Here is a 25,034-nt window from a genome sequence, read left to right as displayed (position 1 = left end):
GGTCAGCTGTTTAGGCAGAGCTACAGGACAGGTGAGGGAGAGCAGTATGATTGTGTTTGTGTGGGTTTAGTGTAAGAGGTGGAGGACAATGCCTACACATTAATAAAAGTATAAATGTATCATTTTGAATATAAAACTATAAATATTGTATAGAATGTCATTAATGTCTGTAATTTTGTACATGTAATGCAACCACCTTTCTTTTTGAAAGAAGTAAATGTTTGGTACATGTGTGTAAATAATGTTCGCATAGCACTTGCTGCCGTTGTTGTTGTTGTTGTTGTTGTTGTTGTATGTCAAGCTTCATTTCTGCGCTTAAATGCATTGTCATTGTTTAATATGCGTAATGAATTGATGAGTTCATAATTGCCTGCATACTGTAACCTTGTACATTTATGTGTCTCTCATCGCATCGTGTCCTGTTGGTTTTGTTTTGCATTTGTACAGATGTTAAATATCACTGCAGCTACATTACAGGATGAAAATAAAGCACTTGCTCAATAACAAAGCACAGTGGACTGGCAGGCTCTTTCATGGAGACTTCTGAGACTCCGAAAACAAAACATATGAGATTGATATTCATGTACAAATATAGAATATCCATGACACAACACAGTTGTGACAGATGTGGTTATATGTTTCAAGTGAACATGAGCACCAGACTGAAAAATGTGCTGAATAGGTAAGACCCACACAACACAGACAGAAACTATCTTCCTCTTCTTTTTTTAATAATCCATCCGTCTTCCAACACAAAGCCTAGAGCTGATTGATGATGTTCATTAAATAGTTATACTTTTAAACGGCTTAAAATGATCATTCAATATTTAAATGTCTAGACTACTTAATTGATACTGAAACCAAATAACATGGTGGTTTACCACGGTACACAATAGAAGATACATATCTATGTGGAGGAGTTGATTTCAATGTCGAAACCACGACAGACTGTGCCAGTAGTGTTGATTATCTTTTGTTTACCCAGTATGTTTTACTTCATACGTCCTTCATATCGTCTAGTCATTGACTTTAGTTAAAGCCAAAGAAATATGAAAACCATAAGTTATGGTAAGCCTCCGAGTGTTTTTACAATGTAGCCTACTGAGCAAGCTGTTTTAAAAGTGTCATAACAGACGCCCATTCCTAGGAACTGATGTACTAAGAACATAATAATGTAATCATCCTTATGTATATGTAAGAAAAATATGTATCTGTACTACATTACGTTTGAAAGCTTGACTTATCATTGTCTCTATGGTTTGTTGTTTACTCTGAGCACTAGTGACCTCTGGTGCTCATTTATGGAACTGGCAAACTGGGGTAGTTATAGTCCTCCATGAATACTTTCATAATTAAAACGCACATGGCCTGGGGTGGTCCGGTGGCCTGGGATGGTCCGGTGGTCTAGCACCATGGCCTGGGGTGGTTCGGTGGTCTAGCACCATGGCCTGGGGTGGTCCAGTGGTCTAGCACCATGGCCTGCAGGTGGTCCAGTGGTCTAGCACCATGGCCTGGGGTGGTCCAGTGGTCTCGCATTGCGGACTACAGTGTACACATGGCCTGGGGTGGTCCGGTGGTCTAGCACCGCGGCCTACAGTGCACACATGTGCCCATGTCAGCATGGGTTAGAATCCGGCCCCATGCCTGACATGCCCTCTCTCTCTCCCTTCTTCTCCTTACTTTCCTGTCTGTCTTCACTATATCCATCCAATAAAATGAAAAATGAGTGGGACTGCCCCACTCAGAAAAAAAACTATATGAAAAAGAAAATGCACCATGTCAATTGAACAAGACAATAGATAGGTGATTGAAACAAGTGGAATATGTAAGATATCAGGTGAATGACAGAGTTTCTCTTCAACAATCAGGTGGTATATACTTCTGTTCATCTCTCTCATGTTATTCCCCTCTGCTCTCTGACTGTGACCTATGGAGGTCATGTGATCAGAAGTCAAATAAATCATCAATCCTTCAGTAAATCATGGAGGTAACTGATGATACTTATGCATTTGTGTCATTCTGTGAAATAAGTTTCCACTGGGTGCAACCTTCCATTTCCATGTTTCATTTAGAAAAATCACACCATACATCGGTCGTTAAAATCTTTTATTGAAATTGTATTGCATGTCAACCTCTTCATTAAAAAATATACTGATCATGTACAACAACAAAGCAACATTACCCACAGTCTGCTCCAACAAAGCAAAATAATAATTAGTTTTTTTTACATATCCACAGAACAGCACACAAGGATTACATTCACTGTGCAACAGTTAAAATCAGATGGCTGGATAAGTAATGTGTAGGTTAGGAACCTTGGCTATGGTATTGGCTTTCAAGGTTATGTTATAATCAACAGTGTTTGAACTCCAGAGATCATCTTGGAGGTCTATGTCGTCTAGGTAGAGGAACTCAGATCAACTGGGTTCCTGTGCGTTCAGCCCTTCAGTACCAGCCCTGCGTCGAGAGGAACCTGTCAATCATATCAAAGGACCTCTCTGGTTGGTCGTATGGCAGTATGTGTCCTCCCCCTCGTACGATCACCTGCATGACATGGGGAAGGAGGAGGATTGGATGTTCAGATGGGAAATGTATTATGTGTCATGTATTGTGGTACATTTTTGGGGGCCGCTACCCACACGCAGGGCTTGACATTAAGCTTTTTCAGGTACTTGTCGTTCGGACAAGTGAACTTATCTTTTACTTATCCGAGAGCTCAAGTTACTTATCCAAATCCAAAGATTTTGAAAAAGCAATAATATTAATAATAATATATTATACTCTCACCGGCCACTTCATTAGGTACACCTTTTCAACTGCTTGTTAACGCAAATATCTAATCAGCCAATCATGTGGCAGCAACTCAATGCATTTAGGCATGTAGACATGGTCAAGACGATCTGCTGAAGTTCAAACCAGTATCAGAATGGGAAATAAAGGTGATTTAAGTGACTTTGAACCTGGCATGGTTGTTGGTGCCAGACGGGCTGTTGCGTGATATTATAGTGTCAATATGGACCAAAATCTCTGAGGAATGTTTCCAGCACCTTGTTGAATCTATGCCACAAAGAATTAAGGCAGTTCTGAAGGCAAAAGAGGGGGTCCAACCCCAAGGTGTGCCTAATGAAGTGGCCAGTGAGTGTATGTGTATGCAAATAACACATTTGACTACTATTGATTTGATAATGATGTATCCTTAATTTTCAAATGTATTCAATATTTTGTAATTATTTAAAAACATAACCCCTAACCCTAACCCTTTTAGATTAAGATTGGCCACAAAAGGGATGAATATCTAGGAATATTTACAAAAAATGTTTGTAACTATAGTCTCTCCCCAATGGAAGCAATCTTATTTCAGTGTTTCCTCTATATGCATTTATTGGTGACGGGCCGCCACGAATGAATTTCCTCCACCACTAATTGATTCAGTCCACTAAGTGCACGATTTCTCCCCCCAAAAAAATTCCACCTCTGAACATTTTAGCTGATTAAAATATATCTGATCCTAGATCAGCACTAGAATGGATGTTGACTAAAAGTGCACCTAAATCCACGCCCATCTCTCTCTAACCGCTGATCCAAAATCAGATTAATGACATTAAACATTCAGTTGACGACGTGACACAAGGGCTACTCCTGATTGGTCTAAATGTGAACCATCTAAATTACAAAAAGCTGATCTAGCTAGCTAGGTGCACAAATAAGATATCACGTTAAATAACTTCGAAACATTAAACGAAAACAGCGACAGATGGATGGATTTTTCAAGAAAAAACATGTCCCAGACACTTCAAACATTGCTGAAGCTAGCAGTGGCTATGAGCGATCCGAAACTGCATGGCTGGCAGGAGCAAAGGAGCTAGGTGGTGGATCAGCTAACAACGTTTATGGCGGGCGAGTTCATCGAGGCTGTTCGCACCTGCACCACATATGTCCCAATTTGTGCACTCGAAACAGCCTCTCAGAGTATCAGTGGCAGTTGCAGTCCAGGACTTAACGGGTTTGGGTGTCGTATTGCAGGATTTAAGTTTCTGTCTATATTTCGGGGCGAGGAGCAGCATGGCATGCTTCGACCTTCCCAGCGGTGCCCTCGGGAACGAACGGTAAGCCTCGTTGATTGTAACGTAGCAGTGGTCTAGTATGTTAGGTCCTCTGCTGGGGCATGACACTAGGGATGCCCCGATTTATCGGCCACCGATTTAAATCGGCCGATTTCACTCCAAATGACTCGATCGGTGATCGGCAAAAATGGCCGATCGCAAAAGCCGATCTTTTAAGTTATTTTATTGTGGGAAACGTTATTTTTATGTTGCGATAACTTCTCAACAGGATTTTACAGGGTTCGTTCAAACTATCGTAATTCTTGAACTATATGTGCAATCGAAAAAAATCCAACAGTTTCTGAAAGCAGATTCGTTGCACTCTCTAACCATTTAGGGTTATTACGGTAGTTCACCCCAAAAGATAATGCATTGACCTCAAAGCGTCATAGGAGCTGGAGAGTGATTTCAATAGAAGCGGTATTTTTTTATCATACAGCCCCAAACACAAGCACGTCCCAAAACAAAAGTATTTACAATAGCCTTACCAAACAGTAGTCTATGGCAAACGAGAATGGTGAATCCAATCCATAAAGTATTTAGTGATCGTTAAACTGTTGTTTATTATATTGAGTGGGTACTTTACAACAAAAAAACAACGAGTCGGTGAGTGGTGTAGTTCTAGGCTGCGTTCGTAAATTCGCTCTGGAAATCTGACCAGCAGTCATGGAATGCCTCTTGTCCAATCAAATTACTTGGTCCCTTTATGACGTTGAGCCCAGTGTGCCCTCCGGCGCTCTCAGAGCGAATTTACGAACGCAGCCCTAGACTGTCTCGCGTCGCTTCTACCATGCTGCTACGCTGCTTCTATAACATCAGGATCAGACACAGGGCGAGACTTTCAAAATAAACCTTTTTAATGGCTTCTGTGTGCTTTAGACTTGCGTAGAATCGATTTTATTTTTATTTAAAAAGTCAGACCGGAAAATGTATTATTGTCGCCAGACCCACTGCGTGGGAATACGACGCGTGCGGATGGGAGACAACATCAAAACTTGCACTTATTGCTCGTGTGACATTGGTTAATGGACGAGCATTCTTTTTTTTCTTTTCTTTTTTTTTCAGATTTTATCCCCTTTTTCACCCAATTTGGTAGCCAATTGAACCCAACCTAGCATCCAATTATCCCCTGCCTATTGCGAAGGATCCGCCGCACGACCCCGTGGCCGGCAGTCCCAGAGGAGGCCGCCAGGCAGACTAGCTGACTGGCTCCTCGAGCCCAGCACCTGTTATTCCGGCACCCCGGGGGCGCTGTTGCGCGACGGATCCTTGTCCGGAAATACTCCTATACCGCCCTCGGGAGCGGCCGCCCAATATGCCGCTCCCCGTGTGTGCCCCAGCCATATCCGGATCTGGCGAGCTGGGATACGATCCCAGTCCCCGGTGGGCAGCTTGCACTAGTGGCCAGTGCTTAGACCGCTACACCACCGCGGGGCTAATAGACGAGCATTCTAATAAAATAAATGTACAACGTTAAGCTGCGCCCAAAACCCTGATATGTTGCCATGTGAAATGATAAGAGGCCACGATATGATAATCGCCGAAGGAGGCGATTCGACTGTAGGCATGTGAAGTTAGAATTTCTTCAAACTTGCAGTGGTAGCAACGGTGTGTGTGTTTTAGTAAATGTAGCGTGCGTGTGTGTGTGTGTGTGTGACCCTCCTGTGAGAGGTGTGTGTGTACCTGTGAGAGGTGTGTGTGTGTGTGTGTGTGTGTGTGTGCCATATCTCAGGATGTAGGCTATGCAGTGTAAGTAAGTGTGTGAGTTTATTCTGTTATTTATGTTATTATATCTAGTATTGTGTTGAGAAGCAATGGAAATGAATCAAGAAGTAGGCTAACTTACATTATCATTGTTCTATATGCAACAGAACAGATCACCCAGCATTGCTAATGAAAATAATCAATGAATGTGAGTCTAATAACAATACTTGCTCAATAGGTCTTAAAATCTATTAAAAGTGTTCTTATAAAGGTCTTAAATGTAACTTGTTGAAACCTGCAGGAACCCGCATAATTAATTTAGGAACAGGTTGCTTACATTAATTATGCGGGTGTTACGGTCAGGGCCATCGCAACTTACACACGCATCATTGTTAGACTGTTAATGATAGAGCTAACCATCTACGGACAAAAAAAAGTGTCACCTTTTTGGACCATCGCCAGTTTGCACCCCTGCGTATGTAAACCATGAAGGCCACGTTTATGATGTCTTTTATACAGCCATATCGACTGACTTGGGTCTGTGTTTGCTTGGTGCCTAATGGATCAAGACTTTTGTCTAAAAAGCAAAATATATGTAGGCTATTATCCAGTCAGTAGGCCTACAGTTATGTATTTAAAAAAAGATCGGTATCGGTATCGGTAGATCTTGAGGGAAAAAATCGGTGATTGGTATCGGCCCCAAAAATCCAGATCGGAGCATCCCTACATGACACCTGTTGTTTGTAATTGGGAAGTTCGGTGTGCAGGTTGGTGTGATTAAAATCGCCGAGCACAATAACTGCTGCGTCGGGATTAGAGTTTTCCACAGAGGAGATGTAGGTAATACTTGGGACATTGCAATTGAAATTGCGTTCAAAGTAAAACACACACACACACGCAAATATTGACAGTAGAGCTTGGCTTGATAGTGTATATCCCCACTGTGCTGGGTCGCCTCCACACCTGGCACCACAGGGGCCCGTTAATAAGACTGCTGTCTGTGGATTAGTTCGAAAAAAAATTGTCCAATACAACGTTGTAGTTGTTTAGTACAAATGGGTCTATAGCAGCTAGGTAACATTAGTCCTGTATCAGAGTTGTGTTGTTGGGTCTTGTACAGTTGCTCAAAATGCAGATAAGAGAAAGTATAGGCTAATATCAAACAACAATCCTAGAGATGACTAACTCAAACGTACGCATAACTAAATAAAAGCAGGCCAACTAACGACAGCTACATGCCCTCAACTGGGAACATAAAGGATAAATGAATTTAACAATCGAACGTGTCCTACAGCGACAGCTGGTCGTGCAAATCAGGTTCTGGGAAGATTTTTTTAGCTTTTTTTTTTTTTTTTGCCATCCTCCCTCTAGTTTTGGTTGAAATTAGGTCGTTGTTTTGAGCGCGCGTGCACGCGGAAAAAAAATCGCGCGTGCTATGCGCGGCGGACAGGGCTCTCCGCCACTAATGTCAAAATTCCTGGAGGAAACACTGTATTTGCTAGCTTTTGGATAGTATCCTATATTCAAATTGAGAAATCTATAATTAGTGTCATTCTGAAGTTCGTATTGCGATGTGCTGGTCTTAAAACTTCAAACCTAAAATATACGATCGCATCGAACTACATGAAAATAAGCGGCATTGAGAAGAAGCGAATACGCGTTCACGTGAATGGCACTAGTGACAGGAGACCCACAACACTATGGCTGCGTTCGTAAACTCATGGAATGAGTCTCTGGAATCTGATCAGCACTCATGGAATGCCTTTTGTCCAATCACGTCTTTATGACGTTGAACGCAGTGTGCGCTCTGGCGCTCTGAGCGAATTTACGAACTATGACGATAACGAACTACAAGAGACTGAAATAGCGAGAATGAGGCGCGGCATCGCTTTGCTTGCTATTTTTTTTTACTATTCAGATCGGAAGGAGGAATTCATGTTTGCAGATATTAATACATATTGATTTCTTTTTTTGTTTTGACTTGTCCATCGGACAACTGCAGGAGGAAGTCCACTTGTCCGAACATAAAATGTACTTGTCCCGGACAAGCGGACAAGCCTTAATGTCGAGCCCTGCCACACGTATAGCTGTGTTGCTCATTCCACGAATGCATGATCCTTACAAGTTGTACCTGGTTGTAAAGGCGACTAATCAGGCTTTCCAAAGATATACAACACAATACCAATTGGTATTATTAATTAAAGGGGAGGAATAATCGACCGAAATAACGTTTCCGAACTTTTTTGGAGCGGTTTATATATGTGGTTTATATATGTGTAATGTATTATATATACATCAACCCGAGTGTCATCTTTTCTTTTTTTTAAATAATAATACAGTACCAGTCAACGGTTTGGAGACACTTTCCCATTCAATTGAATGGTGCTTTTCACATGGTGCTGTACGACCCAGAGACGTACTCACATGTCTGACCCAGAGACATACTCACATGTCTGACCCAGAGACATACTCACATGTCTGACCCAGAGACATACTCACATGTCTGACCCAGAGACGTACTCACATGTCTGACCCAGAGACATACTCACATGTCTGACCCAGAGACGTACTCACATGTCTGACCCAGAGACATACTCACATGTCTGACCCAGAGACATACTCACATGTCTGACCCAGAGACATACTCACATGTCTGACCCAGAGACGTACTCACATGTCTGACCCAGAGACATACTCACATGTCTGACCCAGAGACATACTCACATGTCTGACCCAGAGACGTACTCACATGTCTGACCCAGAGACATACTCACATGTCTGACCCAGAGACATACTCACATGTCTGACCCAGAGACGTACTCACATGTCTGACCCAGAGACATACTCACATGTCTGACCCAGAGACATACTCACATGTCTGACCCAGAGACGTACTCACATGTCTGACCCAGAGACGTACTCACATGTCTGACCCAGAGACATACTCACATGTCTGACCCAGAGACGTACTCACATGTCTGACCCAGAGATGTACTCACATGGTAGAACTCTCCCACTTGTCGTACGTAGCCCGCCACCTCCGTGTCGGAGGGCTGGACCTTCCAGTGGAAGCGCGGGGCTCTCTTAAAGTCGTCCGCCCCGGCCCAGTCCACCGTGGGGAGGAACCTCTCTGTCAGGGGGGCCGCCACGATCACGTCCAGCTGCCCGCTGTAGAGCAACACCTTGAGGTATGCGTGGTGCGTGTCAGAGAGAGAGAGACACACACAAAAAAGAAAGAAAGTTAGCTTGTCTCTCTCTGTGTAATGGAAGAGCATGGCCAGTGATGGTAAATGGACTGACTTACATAGCGCCTCTATCCAAAGCGCTTTACAACGGCCTCTCATTCAACCGTTCACACACACATTCACACACCAATGGCGGCCAAGCTACCATGCAAGGCGCCGGCCCCGCTCACTGGGAGCGATTTGGGGTTCAGTGTCTTGCCCGAGGACACTTCGACATGTGGCCAGCCGGGGCCGGAACCGCCGATCTGCCGACCTTGCGATCGTTAGACGGCGGCTCTACCTCCTGCGCCGCAGCCTCCCCAAAGAAAGTTAGCTTGTATCTCTCTGTGTCAAGGGTGAGCATAGCCACAGTGATGTAGTGCTGCCCACAGTGAGGTGGCAGAGGGGGGGGGGCTCACCCTGTAGTTGTCCATGAGCACGCCCAGCCAGGGTTTGATGCTCTTCATGACGTCTTCTAGAAGATGCTTCTCCACCTCCGAGCCGTCGTGGAACGTCAAGTTCCCCACGTGGATGGAGCTCCGCACCGCCGCCATGGTTACGAACTGGGAGAAGTACTCCTGGTCTTCTGGCTCCTGGAGGAGGAGGAGCACAAACACATGAAGTGAGAGGGGGACTTGGGACAACTTGGGAGCGGCTGGACAAAGCCAGTGGGTGAAGCCGAGGGAAAGGGCCTGGCCAGAGCCACAGAGAGCGTCTGGTAGGAGGGGGTGTAGCCTACCTGACACTGCATGTAGTTGTAATAGTTGGTGCAGCCTGTGGCGTTCTGGAAGAAGGAAGGGTATGGCAGGATGTCTCCGTTCAGCAGGCTGTCAAAGACCTGGAAAACAAGTCGACAGGCGACAAATGTGAGGCGAAGAGAGAAGGAAGATAAACTTGAACATCTTGTGACGACTGAGATATATATATTAGACTTATATAGCGCTTTTCTAGACACTCAAAGACGCTTTACAAACTGAAAAGATTGAGTAGTAATAATAAAAAGAAACAAAAAATAAATAAAAGAAAGTATAGGGGTCTAATGAATTTTTTGATTACTCTATCTAAATCTAAGTGTCTTTGTTCTATCTAAATCTAAGTGTCTTTGTAGGACAATCTACTCTGTATACTGCAATTACACCTAGATCTCGGGGCGGAGAAGCGGCGAACAAGCAACGCCAGCGTCCTCTCTCAACCGGCATTTGACCAGATGACGGTACTCAGAGCTCTCACCTCGAAGGCCTCCATCCACTTCTCCTGTCGGATCAGCTTCACGCCGTTGTCCGTCTGCTGAACCACGTACTGCTTCTGCAGCTCGTCCACCAAGCCTGTCTGGTACAAGAAGTCTGCGTAGCCTCCCAGCATCTGAGGGGGAGAGAGAGAGAGACAGAGAGACTGCCATGGTCATCCTGAACTAGTCACATGGTCATGGGCTGATCGGTACAGTATTTCTCAGAAGCACCATATCATTCCAGGGTTCCCACACCTTCTGAAACATCACATTCAAGCACCTTTCAAAGACTTTCAAGACTCAATTCCCTCAAATTCAAGGACCCAACACGGCAGAGTTTGAGAGATCAAGATGAGAATTTATATAATAGGAACTATCCGCTCACAGACAGCAATAAGAAAGAGAGGCTTGAATGTGTGAACACTAGATGGTCTCTTGCCTTCTATTTCTTGCCTTCTATTTCTTGCCTAAATTTCATTGTTTGGTACCTGTACTATAGCAATGACAATAAAGACCATTCATTCATTCTCTACCACAGCACAGCAAAACAATATATTGTGAAATATGTGTAAAGTTAAGCAATACAGAGACTTATTTACTTATTGACGAGCTAAGTAAAACATCTTGAATATATATATATTTCTTTTAGAGAGAGAGAGAGAGAGAGAGAGGGGAATTCAAGCACTTTCAATGTATGACCCATGTCTATTTTCAAAAACCTTTAAGACCTGGATTTTTTTCCCCTCAAATTCTCAAACTTTCAAGGATTTCAAGGACCTGTGGGAACCCTGGAGAGAGAGACAGAGACTGCGATGGTCATCCTGAACTAGTCACATGGTCATGGGCTGATCGGTACAGTATTTCTCAGAAGCACCATATCATTCTGTACTGGGTTAGATGAGATCTTAGGTGAGACAAGGTTGTGACAGTCGTACCCACCAGCTCTGGGTCACAGAGTCCGTCCCCGATGGCCACTCCCTTGAAGTTGATCTTCACCTTGGCGGAGGGGTTGTTCTTATGAATGTAGTAACCGATGGCTGGAACGTACTTTCCTGCGTAAGACTGCACACACACGGAACAGAGGGCGATTTCAGAAACATGCCACGACAACAACCAAAAATACCCATCGTTCCTACGACGCATTTTTGGAACAGTTTGACACAAACCCGACCCACCTCTCCAGTGGCGTAGAACTCGTTGGACTGATATTCTGGAAAGAGCTGGAAGAATTGAGTCAACGCACTGAGGGAGAAACAAAGAAAACAGGAATGAGAAAAACAATTAGCGCCTGGTGACGTGGGAGGTGAACGTGTACCACTCAGAAGCAGGATCTCGGTTGCCTAGGGATGCCACGCGGTCGGTATCAATAACATCCGAGGTTATCGATTCTCTTGTCGACGCCGGCATATTTTGCGCATGCGCCGAATAGCTTGTAACATCTGTAAAAAGTTAGAATTTCAAGTAAGGGTGGAAACACCAGCGATATGCTGAAACCACTTTCGACACAACACGGGCTAAAATGACAGGAAACGCCATGTTCTTAACACGCTACGCACGGGGGCCACTGCCACAACACGTGCGTCTCGGAGGGTGAATAACCTAGGCTAATAAATTAGCGCCACGCAGGCAGGCTTGGCAGATGTTTTCTTTGACTAAGAAAACCAGGGTTCGAGTTATGTGGGAGCCAATGGGAGCTGAGCTCCCATAAGGAAGGTCTGAGCTCCCATGAAAGCAGTAAAATCATACATCTGTGGGGGTCGCTAATAATACATTACCACAACCATTATTTGATCAAAAATGTCAATGTAATGAGTATTATTTATATTTATTTATATGATAAATATTCTAAAATAAACACGTTTTCCAAAAGAACTACGCGCACCAGCATTAATCTCCTGTGAATGACAGTAGGCCGTTGACTGCCTGCACTTTACCACCAAGACACTATGGGGCGCAGTAGAATATTGTGCAGCAGCAGAATATGATCGTTGAGAGCTTGCGAACGTGAAAACACGATTATCGAGAAGAAAATATTCAGTAGCTAGCTATCATGCCGCCCAAAAAAAGGCCACTGCTGCCGACCGAGTCGACAAGCCTGGAAAGTTTCGTGTTTTCATCCAAGAAACCAAACTTGAATTCAGCTGCCCTGTTATGACACCTAACGTTGAACTGAAACTGTTGAAATAGCAGAGCTCAAACAAAAGCAAGTGCTTCCGAAGAAAGTAGCAGAACTCACCTCCAGTATGTATAAGGAGACAGCTAGCTAGTTCGTTCAGGGCAGCCTATACTGTCGCTAAAGAAAGGATGCCTTATACAAAACTGAATCCAATTATGAAACTTAATGAGATGAATGACGCGACAGTTGACCCCTGCTCACCGATCCGATCATTCATGTGCCCAGATTGTAGCACATTGCACAAGAGATGAAACAAATTCATTTCTAATGTCAAATCACTTGATTCCCGTAGTAGCATAACATTAGATGAAAGCACAATTCATGGACGAGCATACATGATTATTTATGTCAGGTGCGATGTCACTGGAAATGGAGATGTGGACAATGTGTCGTGCTAACAGGGAAAGTGAATGGACTGTATAGCAAAAACAACAAAATTATTGGCCGAGATACCCGTGACTATCGCTTATAGCTGTTGTTTCATGTGGTGGTGTTGATGTGGTGAAATGAGTAGCCTATGGCTAATTAAAACTTGTAAGTCCCAACGCTGTGTGGGCATGATTCGCGCGAGTGCATGAGAACATTTCGCACTGTTATTTTGGAGACCCCCACAAAGCTCAGCTTATAACTCGAACCCTGAAGAAAACCCTAAATGAAAACGAATGCTGTACAAATATTCTCCCATCTCTCTGTGTGTGGTTACTTTTTTTTCCCCACACAGAAAATGTATCAGGAATCGATAAGGGAATCGATAAAGAATCGAATTGATAAGCAGAATCGATAATGGAATCGGTATCAATAACATCTGATCAATTCCCGTCCCTAACGCGGCCCTACCTGTACAGATCTAACACTACCTGTACAGATCTACCTGTACAGATCTAACACTACCTGTACAGATCTAACACTACCTTACCTGTACAGATCTAACACTACTCTACCTGTACAGATCTAACACTACCCTACCTGTACAGATCTAACACTGCCCTACCTGTACAGATCTAACACTACCTGTACAGATCTAACACTACCTGTACAGATCTAACACTACCTGTACAGATCTAACACTACCCTACCTGTACAGATCTAACACTACCTGTACAGATCTAACACTACCCTACCTGTACAGATCTAACACTGCCCTACCTGTACAGATCTAACACTACCCTACCTGTACAGATCTAACACTACACTACCTGTACAGATCTAACACTACACTACCTGTACAGATCTAACACTACCTGTACAGATCTAACACTGCCCTACCTGTACAGATCTAACACTACCCTACCTGTACAGATCTAACACTACCCTACCTGTACAGATCTAACACTACCCTACCTGTACAGATCTAACACTACCCTACCTGTACAGATCTAACACTACCCTACCTGTACAGATCTAACACTACCCTACCTGTACAGATCTAACACTACACTACCTGTACAGATCTAACACTACCTTACCTGTACAGATCTAACACTACCCTACCTGTACAGATCTAACACTACCTGTACAGATCTAACACTACCTGTACAGATCTAACACTACCTGTACAGATCTAACACTACACTACCTGTACAGATCTAACACTACCTGTACAGATCTAACACTACCCTACCTATACAGATCTAACACTACCTGTACAGATCTAAAACTGCCCTACCTGTACAGATCTAACACTACCTGTACAGATCTAACACTACCCTACCTGTACAGATCTAACACTACACTACCTGTACAGATCTAACACTACCCTACCTGTACAGATCTAACACTACCCTACCTGTACAGATCTAACACTACCCTACCTGTACAGATCTAACACTACCCTACCTGTACAGATCTAACACTACCTGTACAGATCTAACACTACCCTACCTGTACAGATCTAACACTACCCTACCTGTACAGATCTAACACTGCCTGTACAGATCTAACACTACCTGTACAGATCTAACACTACCCTACCTGTACAGATCTAACACTGCCTGCCCTGTACAGATCTAACCCTGCCTGTACAGATCTAACACTACCTGTACAGATCTAACACTACCTGTACAGATCTAACACTACCTGTACAGATCTAACACTACCTGTACAGATCTAACACTGCCTGTACAGATCTAACACTACCCTACCTGTACAGATCTAACACTACCCTACCTGTACAGATCTAACACTACCCTACCTGTACAGATCTAACACTACCTGTACAGATCTAACACTGCCTGTACAGATCTAACACTACCCTACCTGTACAGATCTAACACTGCCTGTACAGATCTAACACTACCTGTACAGATCTAACACTACCCTACCTGTACAGATCTAACACTACCTGTACAGATCTAACACTACCTGTACAGATCTAACGCTGCCCTACCTGTACAGATCTCTGCCCACGTCATCCTGGTTGGTAGCGAAGCCCCGGTCGTCCTCAGTGAAACTGAACCCTGTTCCTACCTGGAAAACGAACAGGAAAACACAACAGTATTATGGCATGGTTGGTACAAACAGTACAAACTCAGGAGAGGTGTGTGTGTATGTGTGTGTGTGTGTGTGTGTATGTGTGTGTGTGTGTGTGTGTGTGTGTGTGTGTGTGTGTGTGTGTGTGTGTGTGTGTGTGTGTGTGTGTGTGTACGTCCATACGTACTGGATTGTCGATGTACAAAACTGAATATCTGGATGTCCAAGGGTAGTCTCTGTAGCCCACTGCCAACCAAGACAAAGAGGGACCATCAACACCAGGAGAATAACACATCATCTGCTCCTCAAATCAAGAAAAAACAAACAAACACATGAACTCTGACATGAGCAGTTACAATGGGGGAGAAATAAGTATTGAACACATCAACATGTTGTCCAGTAAATGTATTTCCAATGAGCCTATTCAAGTGAAATTTGCACCAGACTTTGGTATTAACTCCACTGTATTACACATAACTTTATTTACATATGGACTTTAATGTTTAGATGTTTTGTCTGGATTGTTGGAGTTAATACCAAAGTCTGGTGCAAATTTCACTTGAATAGGCTCATTGGAAATACATTTACTGGACAAAATGTGGATGTGTTCAATACTTATTTCCCCCATTGTACCTGTCATGTCCTAGATGATGTCATGTCCTAGATGAGACTCAACTTTGTCATTGCAGAGTAGCAGAGTACCAGACGACCAAAGGCAGTAGACTACATGGACCACAACCTACACTGGCTCCTGGTGAAATACAGGATCCAATTCAAAATCCTACTCACCACTTACAAAGCCATCAACAATCTGGCCGCCTCCTACCTTGCCGACCTCGTCCCCCTCCACACCCCCTCCCGTTGCCTCAGGTCTGACGACCAAACCACCCTCAAGACCACCAGGACCAAGCTCCGGACCTGGGGTGATAGGGCCTTTTCAGCCGCAGCCCCGTCCCTCTGGAACGCCCTCCCCAACCACATCAGACAGGCCAACACCCTCCCAACATTTAAACAGGCCCTCAAAACCCACCTCTTCAAGCTTACCTTCACCAGTTAACCCTCTCCCCCTCCCCTTCCCATGTGTCCCCAGCACTACCTTAATTAGGCCCCTATACTTTCTTATATTCACCTTTTTGTTTCTTTTTATTATTACTACTCAATCTTTTCAGTTTGTAAAGTGTCTTTGTGTCTAGAAAAGCGCTATATAAGTCTAATGTATTATTATTATTACATATGGCCTGTTGTTCTAGTTACCTGTCAGGTTCTTGTGCACCACATACGGCCCGTGTTCCACAAAGAGACCAAACATGGAGGTTCCTCCAGGCCCGCCCTGCAGCCACAGGAGGACCGGGGCCGTCTCAGGTCCAGACTACAGGAAGGAACACCAGAGGAACACCAGAGGAACAGCAGAGGAACAGCAGAGGAACAGCAGTGAGCGCTGGGCTGGAGGCCACGCAGAATGTCCTGACATACATGGACAACTGTTTCCTATTAGAACTTATTTTGAGAGACGTTAACATAAACACGGTTTGTCAACTGAACTGATTATCTGGCTTATTTAGCCAACGAGGTAGTGGGTTTAACTAAGGGAGAGTGGCTGTTGCTTAAAGCTATTAAATGTATTTCAGCAGCACCACCTGGTGGACACTGAAGACAAACAGTGATAAAGTAAATAATGCATAATGAAACAGGTGTGTTTTCTTCTTCTTCAGCAGCTATCATAAACCTCTATTACTGCTTAGCTGGAGCTGATAAGCTATGCTAAACGTGCACCCTGCCATTGCTTATCAGTGACATACCGTGAAGGAAAGGGAGTCTGAGAAAACAGCAGTTTGCACAGGTGCAGTACCTGTGCTGGGAAGAACCAGAAGTAGAGGTTGCTGTTGTATTTGTGGTTGACAGTGAGGTACCCAGCATAACTCTTCACATTGGCACCAGGCAGCGGTCCCACCAGGCTGAGCCTCCTGGCTGGAGCACAGTGGAAATAGATTGCAGAGTTATCACATGCTTACAGTAGCCTATGTAAGGAGGAAGGATCATGGCACAATGAAATACAACACACACATCGAAAATACAATACACACATCGAAATGCAATACATGTGTATCGAATGGAAATGCTAAATATACTGAATATTTGTGCCAAAATGAAATCAATACAGCCGTATTGTATTTGGAGATGTGTACCTTACATTTGGAGATGCGTAGATTACATTTGGAGATGCGTACCGTAGATTACATTTGGAGATGGGTACATTACATTTGGAGATGTGTGTATTGCATTTCGATGTTATAGGCTGGTTTCCTCCTTAGGGGAGGGGCTGTTTGGAACTTGGTTAGTCAACTCTAGCAAACAAACCCACATCACATCAGCCAAAGTTGTGATAAACATAATTCCACGACTGGATACTACTTCATTTCCAATCATAGTTAGCTAGCTTACTTACTTAGCTGGCTTACTCAGATGTACATTTGTGATAGACGCATATCTCGGGATTTTCAGTCTCCTCTACCCCCTGGTCCTCTGGTCCTCTACCCCCTGGTCCCCCTGGTCCTCTACCCCCTGGTCCCCTGGTCCTCTACCCCCTGGTCCTCTACCCCCTGGTCCCCTGGTCCTCTACCCCTGTTCCTCTGGTCCTCTACCCTCTGGTCCCCCTGGTCCTCTATCCCCTGGTCCTCTACCCCCTGGTCCCCTGGTCCTCTACCCCCTGGTCCTCTACCCCCTGTTCCTCTGGTCCTCTACCCCCTGGTCCTCTACCCCCTGGTCCCCTGGTCCTCTACCCCCTGGTCCTCTACCCCCTGGTCCTCTACCCCCTGGTCCCCTGGTCCTCTACCCCCTGGTCCCCTGGTCCTCTACCCCCTGGTCCCCTGGTCCTCTACCCCCTGGTCCTCTACCCCCTGGTCCCCCTGGTCCTCTACCCCTCTACCCCCTGGTCCTCTGGTCCTCTACCCCCTGGTCCCCTGGTCCTCTACCCCCTGGTCCTCTACCCCCTGGTCCCCCTGGTCCTCTACCCCTCTACCCCCTGGTCCTCTGGTCCTCTACCCCCTGGTCCTCTGGTCCTCTACCCCCTGTTCCTCTGGTCCTCTACCCCCTGGTCCCCCTGGTCCTCTACCCCCTGGTCCCCTGGTCCTCTACCCCCTGGTCCTCTACCCTCTACCCCCTGGTCCCCCTGGTCCTCTACCCCCTGGTCCCCTGGTCCTCTACCCCCTGGTCCTCTACCCCCTGGTCCTCTACCCTCTACCCCCTGGTCCCCCTGGTCCTCTACCCCCTGGTCCCCTGGTCCTCTACCCCCTGGTCCCCTGGTCCTCTACCCCCTGGTCCTCTACCCTCTACCCCCTGGTCCCCCTGGTCCTCTACCCCCTGGTCCTCTGGTCCTCTACCCCCTGGTCCTCTACCCCCTGGTCTGTATGATGTCAATCAGGGTAAGAGGCTCGGTTTATGTTGGCATGGCCATTAAAACACCTGCGTATTGCGTATGTAACTTTTGGACTAAGTAAGTAAGCTAGCTAACTATGATTGGAAATGAAGTAGTATTCAGTCGTGGAATTATATTTATCACTACTTTGGCTGATGTGTTTGCTAGAGTTGACTAGCCAAGTTCCAAACAGCCCCTCCCCTAAGGAGGAAACCAGCCTATTAACATGACGTCTCTAACCCTAACCCACATCTCCAAATGCAATGTACACATCTCGAAATGTAATGTACACATCTCTAAATGTAATGTACACATCTCTAAATGCAATGTACACATCTCTAAATGTAATGTACACATCTCGAAATGCAATGTACACATCTCTAAATGTAATGTACACATCTCGAAATGCAATGTACACATCTGACGACGTCATCGCTGTAACAATGCAACATTGTAATATTGATGGCATTTTGGTTGCAACATTGTAACAAATGTCACAAACAATCATCATAATGTCTCTGAAAGTAAGTTTCTACCGACTTTCACAGGACAAAATCCCCCAAATGTTGCCGTGCAAAGTAAGTGCAACCTTTTACCCTCTTCAATGTTCCCCTTCTCCAGGTAAGGGGTGAGGAAGAGCGGCTCCCCGGGGTTGGCTCCGTTGAGTCCGCTGACACGATGAGACTTTCGGCAGAAGAAGCTGGAGCAGCCCCTCGCCTGCGCTGCCTCCAGGACGGCCAGGAGGAGCAGGAGGAGCCGCGTGGCCCTCAGCAGGCTGGCGTCGGGGAGAGCAGAGAAACGGGATATCAATGAATGAATGAATGAATGGTCTTTATTGTCATTGATATAGTACAGGTACCATACAACGAAATTTAGGAGAGGGGGCTCCCCTGGTGCTAGGAAAAAAATACTAAAACAAGAAGGGAAAAGAGCTGGTTTACATAAATAAAGGCTATGTACACTATCCACTATACTATACTATACAAATAAAACACTGTGCTGTACTCTATGCTATGCTATACATATCCTATCTCTGAACCTTATGTACCCTAGGGTTGTCATATTGCACATGGTATTATTGCACATTCATTTAAAGTGTCGCAGTTTGCAGGTTTGAAATGTTCACAGTTGTATTTCAGTATTGCACTTGATTACAATCTAGTAGCTGCCATCAAATTGTACATATCAATGGATCGGCTCTTTTCAGGCTACTGTTCCCCTACCCAACGCATATTACATTTCATAACATTCCGGTCCCACGCTGATGTCATGAGAGGGAGGGTACTTTGTTAGAGCCACAGTTTACTTACTTTGGAAAAGCAAATGTGTTATTACTTGCAAGAAGGTGTAAGCCTAACATGAACTTGCAGCTAGTAAGCTCAGCTAGAGTCAATCACAGACTATTAGTATAGTTATATAGTACAGTGACCTGGCTCCCCCCAGGAGGGAGCAGAGAGAGAGGGGCTTGGCTGGTTTCAAGCGAGCATACCTCATCATGTGTGTCTTCTCTTCCGGAGTGAACAGCAGCCAGATATAATAATTATAATAACGCGTTATTCACTAAACGAGGAAGAATTGAGATCCTGCGGTCTCACGTCTCTGCCTCTCCACTGCTATCTGGGTCATGTGATGATCCACCGTGGCGATCACGTGATCCTGTCATGTGATAGATGTTTGAAGGAGTTCGGTCTCTGGTTCAAATCGTGCGTTTCCGTTTCCGGTAGTGACATGTTTGAGATGACAGAACTCTCTTAGTGACTGTAAGATGATATCAGTTCACACTCTCACTAATGTCCTCATATGTTTCTGCCTCACTGATGTCCTCATGTGTTTCTGTCTCACTGATGTCCTCATGTGTTTCTGTCTCACTAATGTCCTCATGTGTTTCTGTCTCACTGATGTCCTCATGTGTTTCTGTCTCACTAATGTCCTCATATGTTTCTGTCTCACTGATGTCCTCATATGTTTCTGTCTCACTAATGTCCTCATATGTTTCTGTCTCACTGATGTCCTCATGTGTTTCTGTCTCACTGATGTCCTCATATGTTTCTGTCTCACTGATGTCCTCATATGTTTCTGTCTCACTGATGTCCTCATATGTTTCTGTCTCACTAATGTCCTCATATGTTTCTGTCTCACTGATGTCCTCATATGTTTCTGTCTCACTAATGTCCTCATGTGTTTCTGTCTCACTAATGTCCTCATGTGTTTCTGTCTCACTGATGTCCTCATGTGTTTCTGTCTCACTGATGTCCTCATATGTTTCTGTCTCACTGATGTCCTCATATGTTTCTGTCTCACTGATGTCCTCATATGTTTCTGTCTCACTAATGTCCTCATATGTTTCTGTCTCACTGATGTCCTCATGTGTTTCTGTCTCACTAATGTCCTCATATGTTTCTGTCTCACTGATGTCCTCATATGTTTCCGTCTCACTGATGTCCTCATGTGTTTCTGTCTCACTAATGTCCTCATATGTTTCTGTCTCACTGATGTCCTCATGTGTTTCTGTCTCACTGATGTCCTCATATGTTTCTGTCTCACTGATGTCCTCATGTGTTTCTGTCTCACTAATGTCCTCATATGTTTCTGTCTCACTGATGTCCTCATGTGTTTCTGTCTCACTGATGTCCTCATGTGTTTCTGTCTCACTGATGTCCTCATATGTTTCTGTCTCACTAATGTCCTCATGTGTTTCTGTCTCACTGATGTCCTCATGTGTTTCTGTCTCACTGATGTCCTCATGTGTTTCTGTCTCACTAATGTCCTCATATGTTTCTGTCTCACTAATGTCCTCATGTGTTTCTGTCTCACTGATGTCCTCATGTGTTTCTGTCTCACTGATGTCCTCATGTGTTTCTGTCTCACTAATGTCCTCATATGTTTCTGTCTCACTGATGTCCTCATGTGTTTCTGTCTCACTGATGTCCTCATGTGTTTCTGTCTCACTAATGTCCTCATATGTTTCTGTCTCACTAATGTCCTCATATGTTTCTGTCTCACTAATGTCCTCATATGTTTCTGTCTCACTGATGTCCTCATATGTTTCTGTCTCACTGATGTCCTCATATGTTTCTGTCTCACTAATGTCCTCATATGTTTCTGTCTCACTAATGTCCTCATATGTTTCTGTCTCACTAATGTCCTCATATGTTTCTGTCTCACTGATGTCCTCATATGTTTCCGTCTCACTGATGTCCTCATGTGTTTCTGTCTCACTGATGTCCTCATGTGTTTCTGTCTCACTAATGTCCTCATATGTTTCTGTCTCACTGATGTCCTCATGTGTTTCTGTCTCACTGATGTCCTCATGTGTTTCTGTCTCACTGATGTCCTCATATGTTTCTGTCTCACTAATGTCCTCATGTGTTTCTGTCTCACTGATGTCCTCATGTGTTTCTGTCTCACTGATGTCCTCATGTGTTTCTGTCTCACTAATGTCCTCATATGTTTCTGTCTCACTAATGTCCTCATGTGTTTCTGTCTCACTGATGTCCTCATGTGTTTCTGTCTCACTGATGTCCTCATGTGTTTCTGTCTCACTAATGTCCTCATATGTTTCTGTCTCACTAATGTCCTCATGTGTTTCTGTCTCACTGATGTCCTCATGTGTTTCTGTCTCACTAATGTCCTCATATGTTTCTGTCTCACTAATGTCCTCATATGTTTCTGTCTCACTAATGTCCTCATATGTTTCTGTCTCACTGATGTCCTCATATGTTTCTGTCTCACTAATGTCCTCATATGTTTCTGTCTCACTAATGTCCTCATGTGTTTCTGTCTCACTAATGTCCTCATATGTTTCTGCCTCACTAATGTCCTCATATGTTTCTGTCTCACTAATGTCCTCATGTGTTTCTGTCTCACTAATGTCCTCATGTGTTTCTGTCTCACTAATGTCCTCATATGTTTCTGTCTCACTGATGTCCTCATATGTTTCTGTCTCACTAATGTCCTCATATGTTTCTGTCTCACTAATGTCCTCATATGTTTCTGTCTCACTGATGTCCTCATATGTTTCTGTCTCACTAATGTCCTCATGTGTTTCTGTCTCACTAATGTCCTCATGTGTTTCTGTCTCACTAATGTCCTCATATGTTTCTGTCTCACTAATGTCCTCATGTATTTCTGTCTCACTAATGTCCTCATATGTTTCTGTCTCACTAATGTCCTCATGTGTTTCTGTCTCACTGATGTCCTCATGTGTTTCTGTCTCACTAATGTCCTCATGTGTTTCTGTCTCACTAATGTCCTCATATGTTTCTGTCTCACTAATGTCCTCATGTGTTTCTGTCTCACTGATGTCCTCATGTGTTTCTGTCTCACTGATGTCCTCATATGTTTCTGTCTCACTAATGTCCTCATGTGTTTCTGTCTCACTAATGTCCTCATATGTTTCTGTCTCACTAATGTCCTCATATGTTTCTGTCTCACTAATGTCCTCATGTGTTTCTGTCTCACTAATGTCCTCATGTGTTTCTGTCTCACTGATGCTCATGTGTTTCTGTCTCACTAATGTCCTCATATGTTTCTGTCTCACTGATGTCCTCATGTGTTTCTGTCTCACTAATGTCCTCATATGTTTCTGTCTCACTAATGTCCTCATGTGTTTCTGTCTCACTAATGTCCTCCTATGTTTCTGTCTCACTGATGTCCTCATGTGTTTCTGTCTCACTGATGTCCTCATGTGTTTCTGTCTCACTGATGTCCTCATGTGTTTCTGTCTCACTGATGTCCTCATATGTTTCTGTCTCACTGATGTCCTCATGTGTTTCTGTCTCACTAATGTCCTCATGTGTTTCTGTCTCACTAATGTCCTCATATGTTTCTGTCTCACTAATGTCCTCATATGTTTCTGTCTCACTGATGTCCTCATGTGTTTCTGTCTCACTAATGTCCTCATGTGTTTCTGCCTCATACATTGGTTATACCATGGCACCTAGGGCTGTGGTTCTACATATACATGTGCAGTGTTCATCAATAAAGTGGCTATAGGCTATTTGCAGGCACCATTATTGAATCCTCATCTTGGATAAGATTTCCCAATCAACTGAGATTTCCCAATCAACTGAGAAAATGTATGGCCTATTTTTTTAAAATCTAATTTAAAACATACATTTTAAAATTGTTTTTTTAAGGGGAATAACCAGATGTAGTCTACAGTATATGCACACTGAACACCGTTCGGTTAGTGCTGAAGTCAGTAGTGCCATACAGGATAAAAGGTGTTTAATGAGTTGTGATTGTATATCGGCTGGTACCTGTGAGTCCAGAGACCTGTCTCAGTCTACATAAGACTTCATAAGACCTATCTCAGTCTACATAAGACTTCATAAGAGCTATCTCAGTCTACATAATACTTTATAAGACCTATCTCAGTCTACATAAGACTTCATAAGAGCTATCTCAGTCTACATAAGACTTCAGAGACCTATCTCAGTCTACATAAGACTTCAGAGAGCTATCTCAGTCTACATAATAAGACTTCCACTTTAAGAAGGCGCGTCTAGCAGCAGTGTGGTGTGTTTATTACGATCCTCGAAGTGGCACATGGAAACGATACTGTAAGTCATTTTAATTCAACATGGCGAAAATATAATATGCAGCAGATCTATCTACTAAAACGTATTGGTACAGGCTACATCTATAGGACTAGTATGATCACGATCGAAAGTGTTTGGTAATCATCTTGTTCCTGTAGGGTGACTATTTTTAACATCCCTGCCAGTGACAGTAACTGTACATGCGGCAGAGGGAGCCGCCAAGGCAGAGAAGGGAGAAGTGAAAGCGCATTGGAACGTTTTAATACTGGAAGAAGAATTCAGACTCGAGATGAAATGATATGAAATGACCAGGGACAGTTTGTGCGACAGCGGACAGCGAGAAGACGCGACAGTGAGAGATGGACGGACCACCGGAGACACGCTGCTGTGAGACACGCACCTTAGCCCACCTCGAGTAGCCACACACGGACTGGCATGGCAGCATCCAGCAGCTCCAGCCTCTCTGGTTCCTCCGTCTCTTCTGGTGAGTCCTAGAAATGAATTAAATGATCTCAACAAATAACTGATATTTGATCCATCTGTATTGTTATTGTTACGATTATAATTGCAATAGGAAGAATAATAAAGTATAATTGTAGTAGTAATAATAATAATAATAATAATAATAATAATAATAATAATAACAACAACAACAATAATAATAATAATAATAATAATAATACCAATAATCACAATAATTATTATTATTCTGTCATCATTATTAAAATAACCTCGCCGTAATCATTCTTATTTTGATATGAGACTTATAGGTAACTGGTTATCTGCTGTAATAGCAGGAGTGCATGCATTTGTCTTCTGATGAACATCATGCAACTTTTTTCATATCTCTTCTCAATGCGTTTTGCCTATTGACACAGACATCGCCCAATATGTCACCACAGGCAGTGCATGCGTATCTGGGCGCCTCGAGCTGATTCTGGATTTCACTACAATGTGTTATTTGTTCCAGTTGTAGGCTACTTTCTCTCTCACAAGGACACAGTCTTTACCAAATAGTGTCTATTTACAGAACGCATACCTCCATGCGTCTGCTTCCACCGAGGGAATGATTGAGAGAGTGAACGCCTTTTTGCGGTGAATCTCGGTTGAGATTGAAGGGTTAAGATGTAGTGTAGGCTATGTGGTTTGTTTTGGATGCATCCTATCATTAA

The 25,034-nt window shown here is 43.9% G+C and overlaps 2 protein-coding genes across 2 annotated transcripts in view; one reads left to right on the top strand and one right to left on the bottom strand.

Moving 5' to 3' along the window:
• Positions 1-2,101: 2,101 nt before the first annotated feature.
• cpvl (carboxypeptidase vitellogenic like) lies at positions 2,102-19,939 on the bottom strand. The gene is made up of 13 exons (XM_080539999.1): positions 19,809-19,939; positions 18,916-19,094; positions 16,754-16,872; positions 16,159-16,273; positions 15,092-15,150; positions 14,822-14,901; positions 11,435-11,501; positions 11,199-11,321; positions 10,262-10,393; positions 9,771-9,869; positions 9,451-9,624; positions 8,807-8,989; positions 2,102-2,544 (listed from the first exon to the last, which is right to left on the bottom strand). Exons 1-13 carry the CDS (start codon positions 19,814-19,816, stop codon positions 2,446-2,448), a joined length of 1,437 nt encoding a protein of 478 aa, XP_080396125.1. The 5' UTR covers positions 19,817-19,939; the 3' UTR covers positions 2,102-2,445.
• A 4,358-nt stretch (positions 19,940-24,297) lies between these two features.
• Positions 24,298-25,034, top strand: part of chn2 (chimerin 2) — a gene marked incomplete at both ends in the record, with an annotated part of 38,724 nt that continues 37,987 nt past the window's right edge. The window contains one exon of the mRNA XM_080541253.1: positions 24,298-24,346. Within this exon, the coding sequence (XP_080397379.1) occupies positions 24,298-24,346 (49 nt within the window). The remainder of the gene's footprint in view (positions 24,347-25,034) is intronic.

This window comes from Nansenia antarctica (assembly GCF_963989245.1).
Source record: "Nansenia antarctica genome assembly, chromosome: 10".
Classification (NCBI taxonomy): domain Eukaryota; kingdom Metazoa; phylum Chordata; class Actinopteri; order Argentiniformes; family Microstomatidae; genus Nansenia; species Nansenia antarctica.
The sequence above is the reverse complement of the archived record's forward strand: the minus strand, read 5'-3'. Positions and strand labels throughout refer to the sequence as shown.

Excerpts from the sequence above, each read along its gene's own strand:
- cpvl (XM_080539999.1), bottom strand. Across the intron at positions 16,274-16,753 it reads TCTGGTTCTTCCCAGCACAG|TCTGGACCTGAGACGGCCCC; the intron begins GTACTGCACCTG and ends TCCTTCCTGTAG. Across the intron at positions 8,990-9,450 it reads TGCTCATGGACAACTACAGG|GTGTTGCTCTACAGCGGGCA; the intron begins GTGAGCCCCCCC and ends GCATACCTCAAG.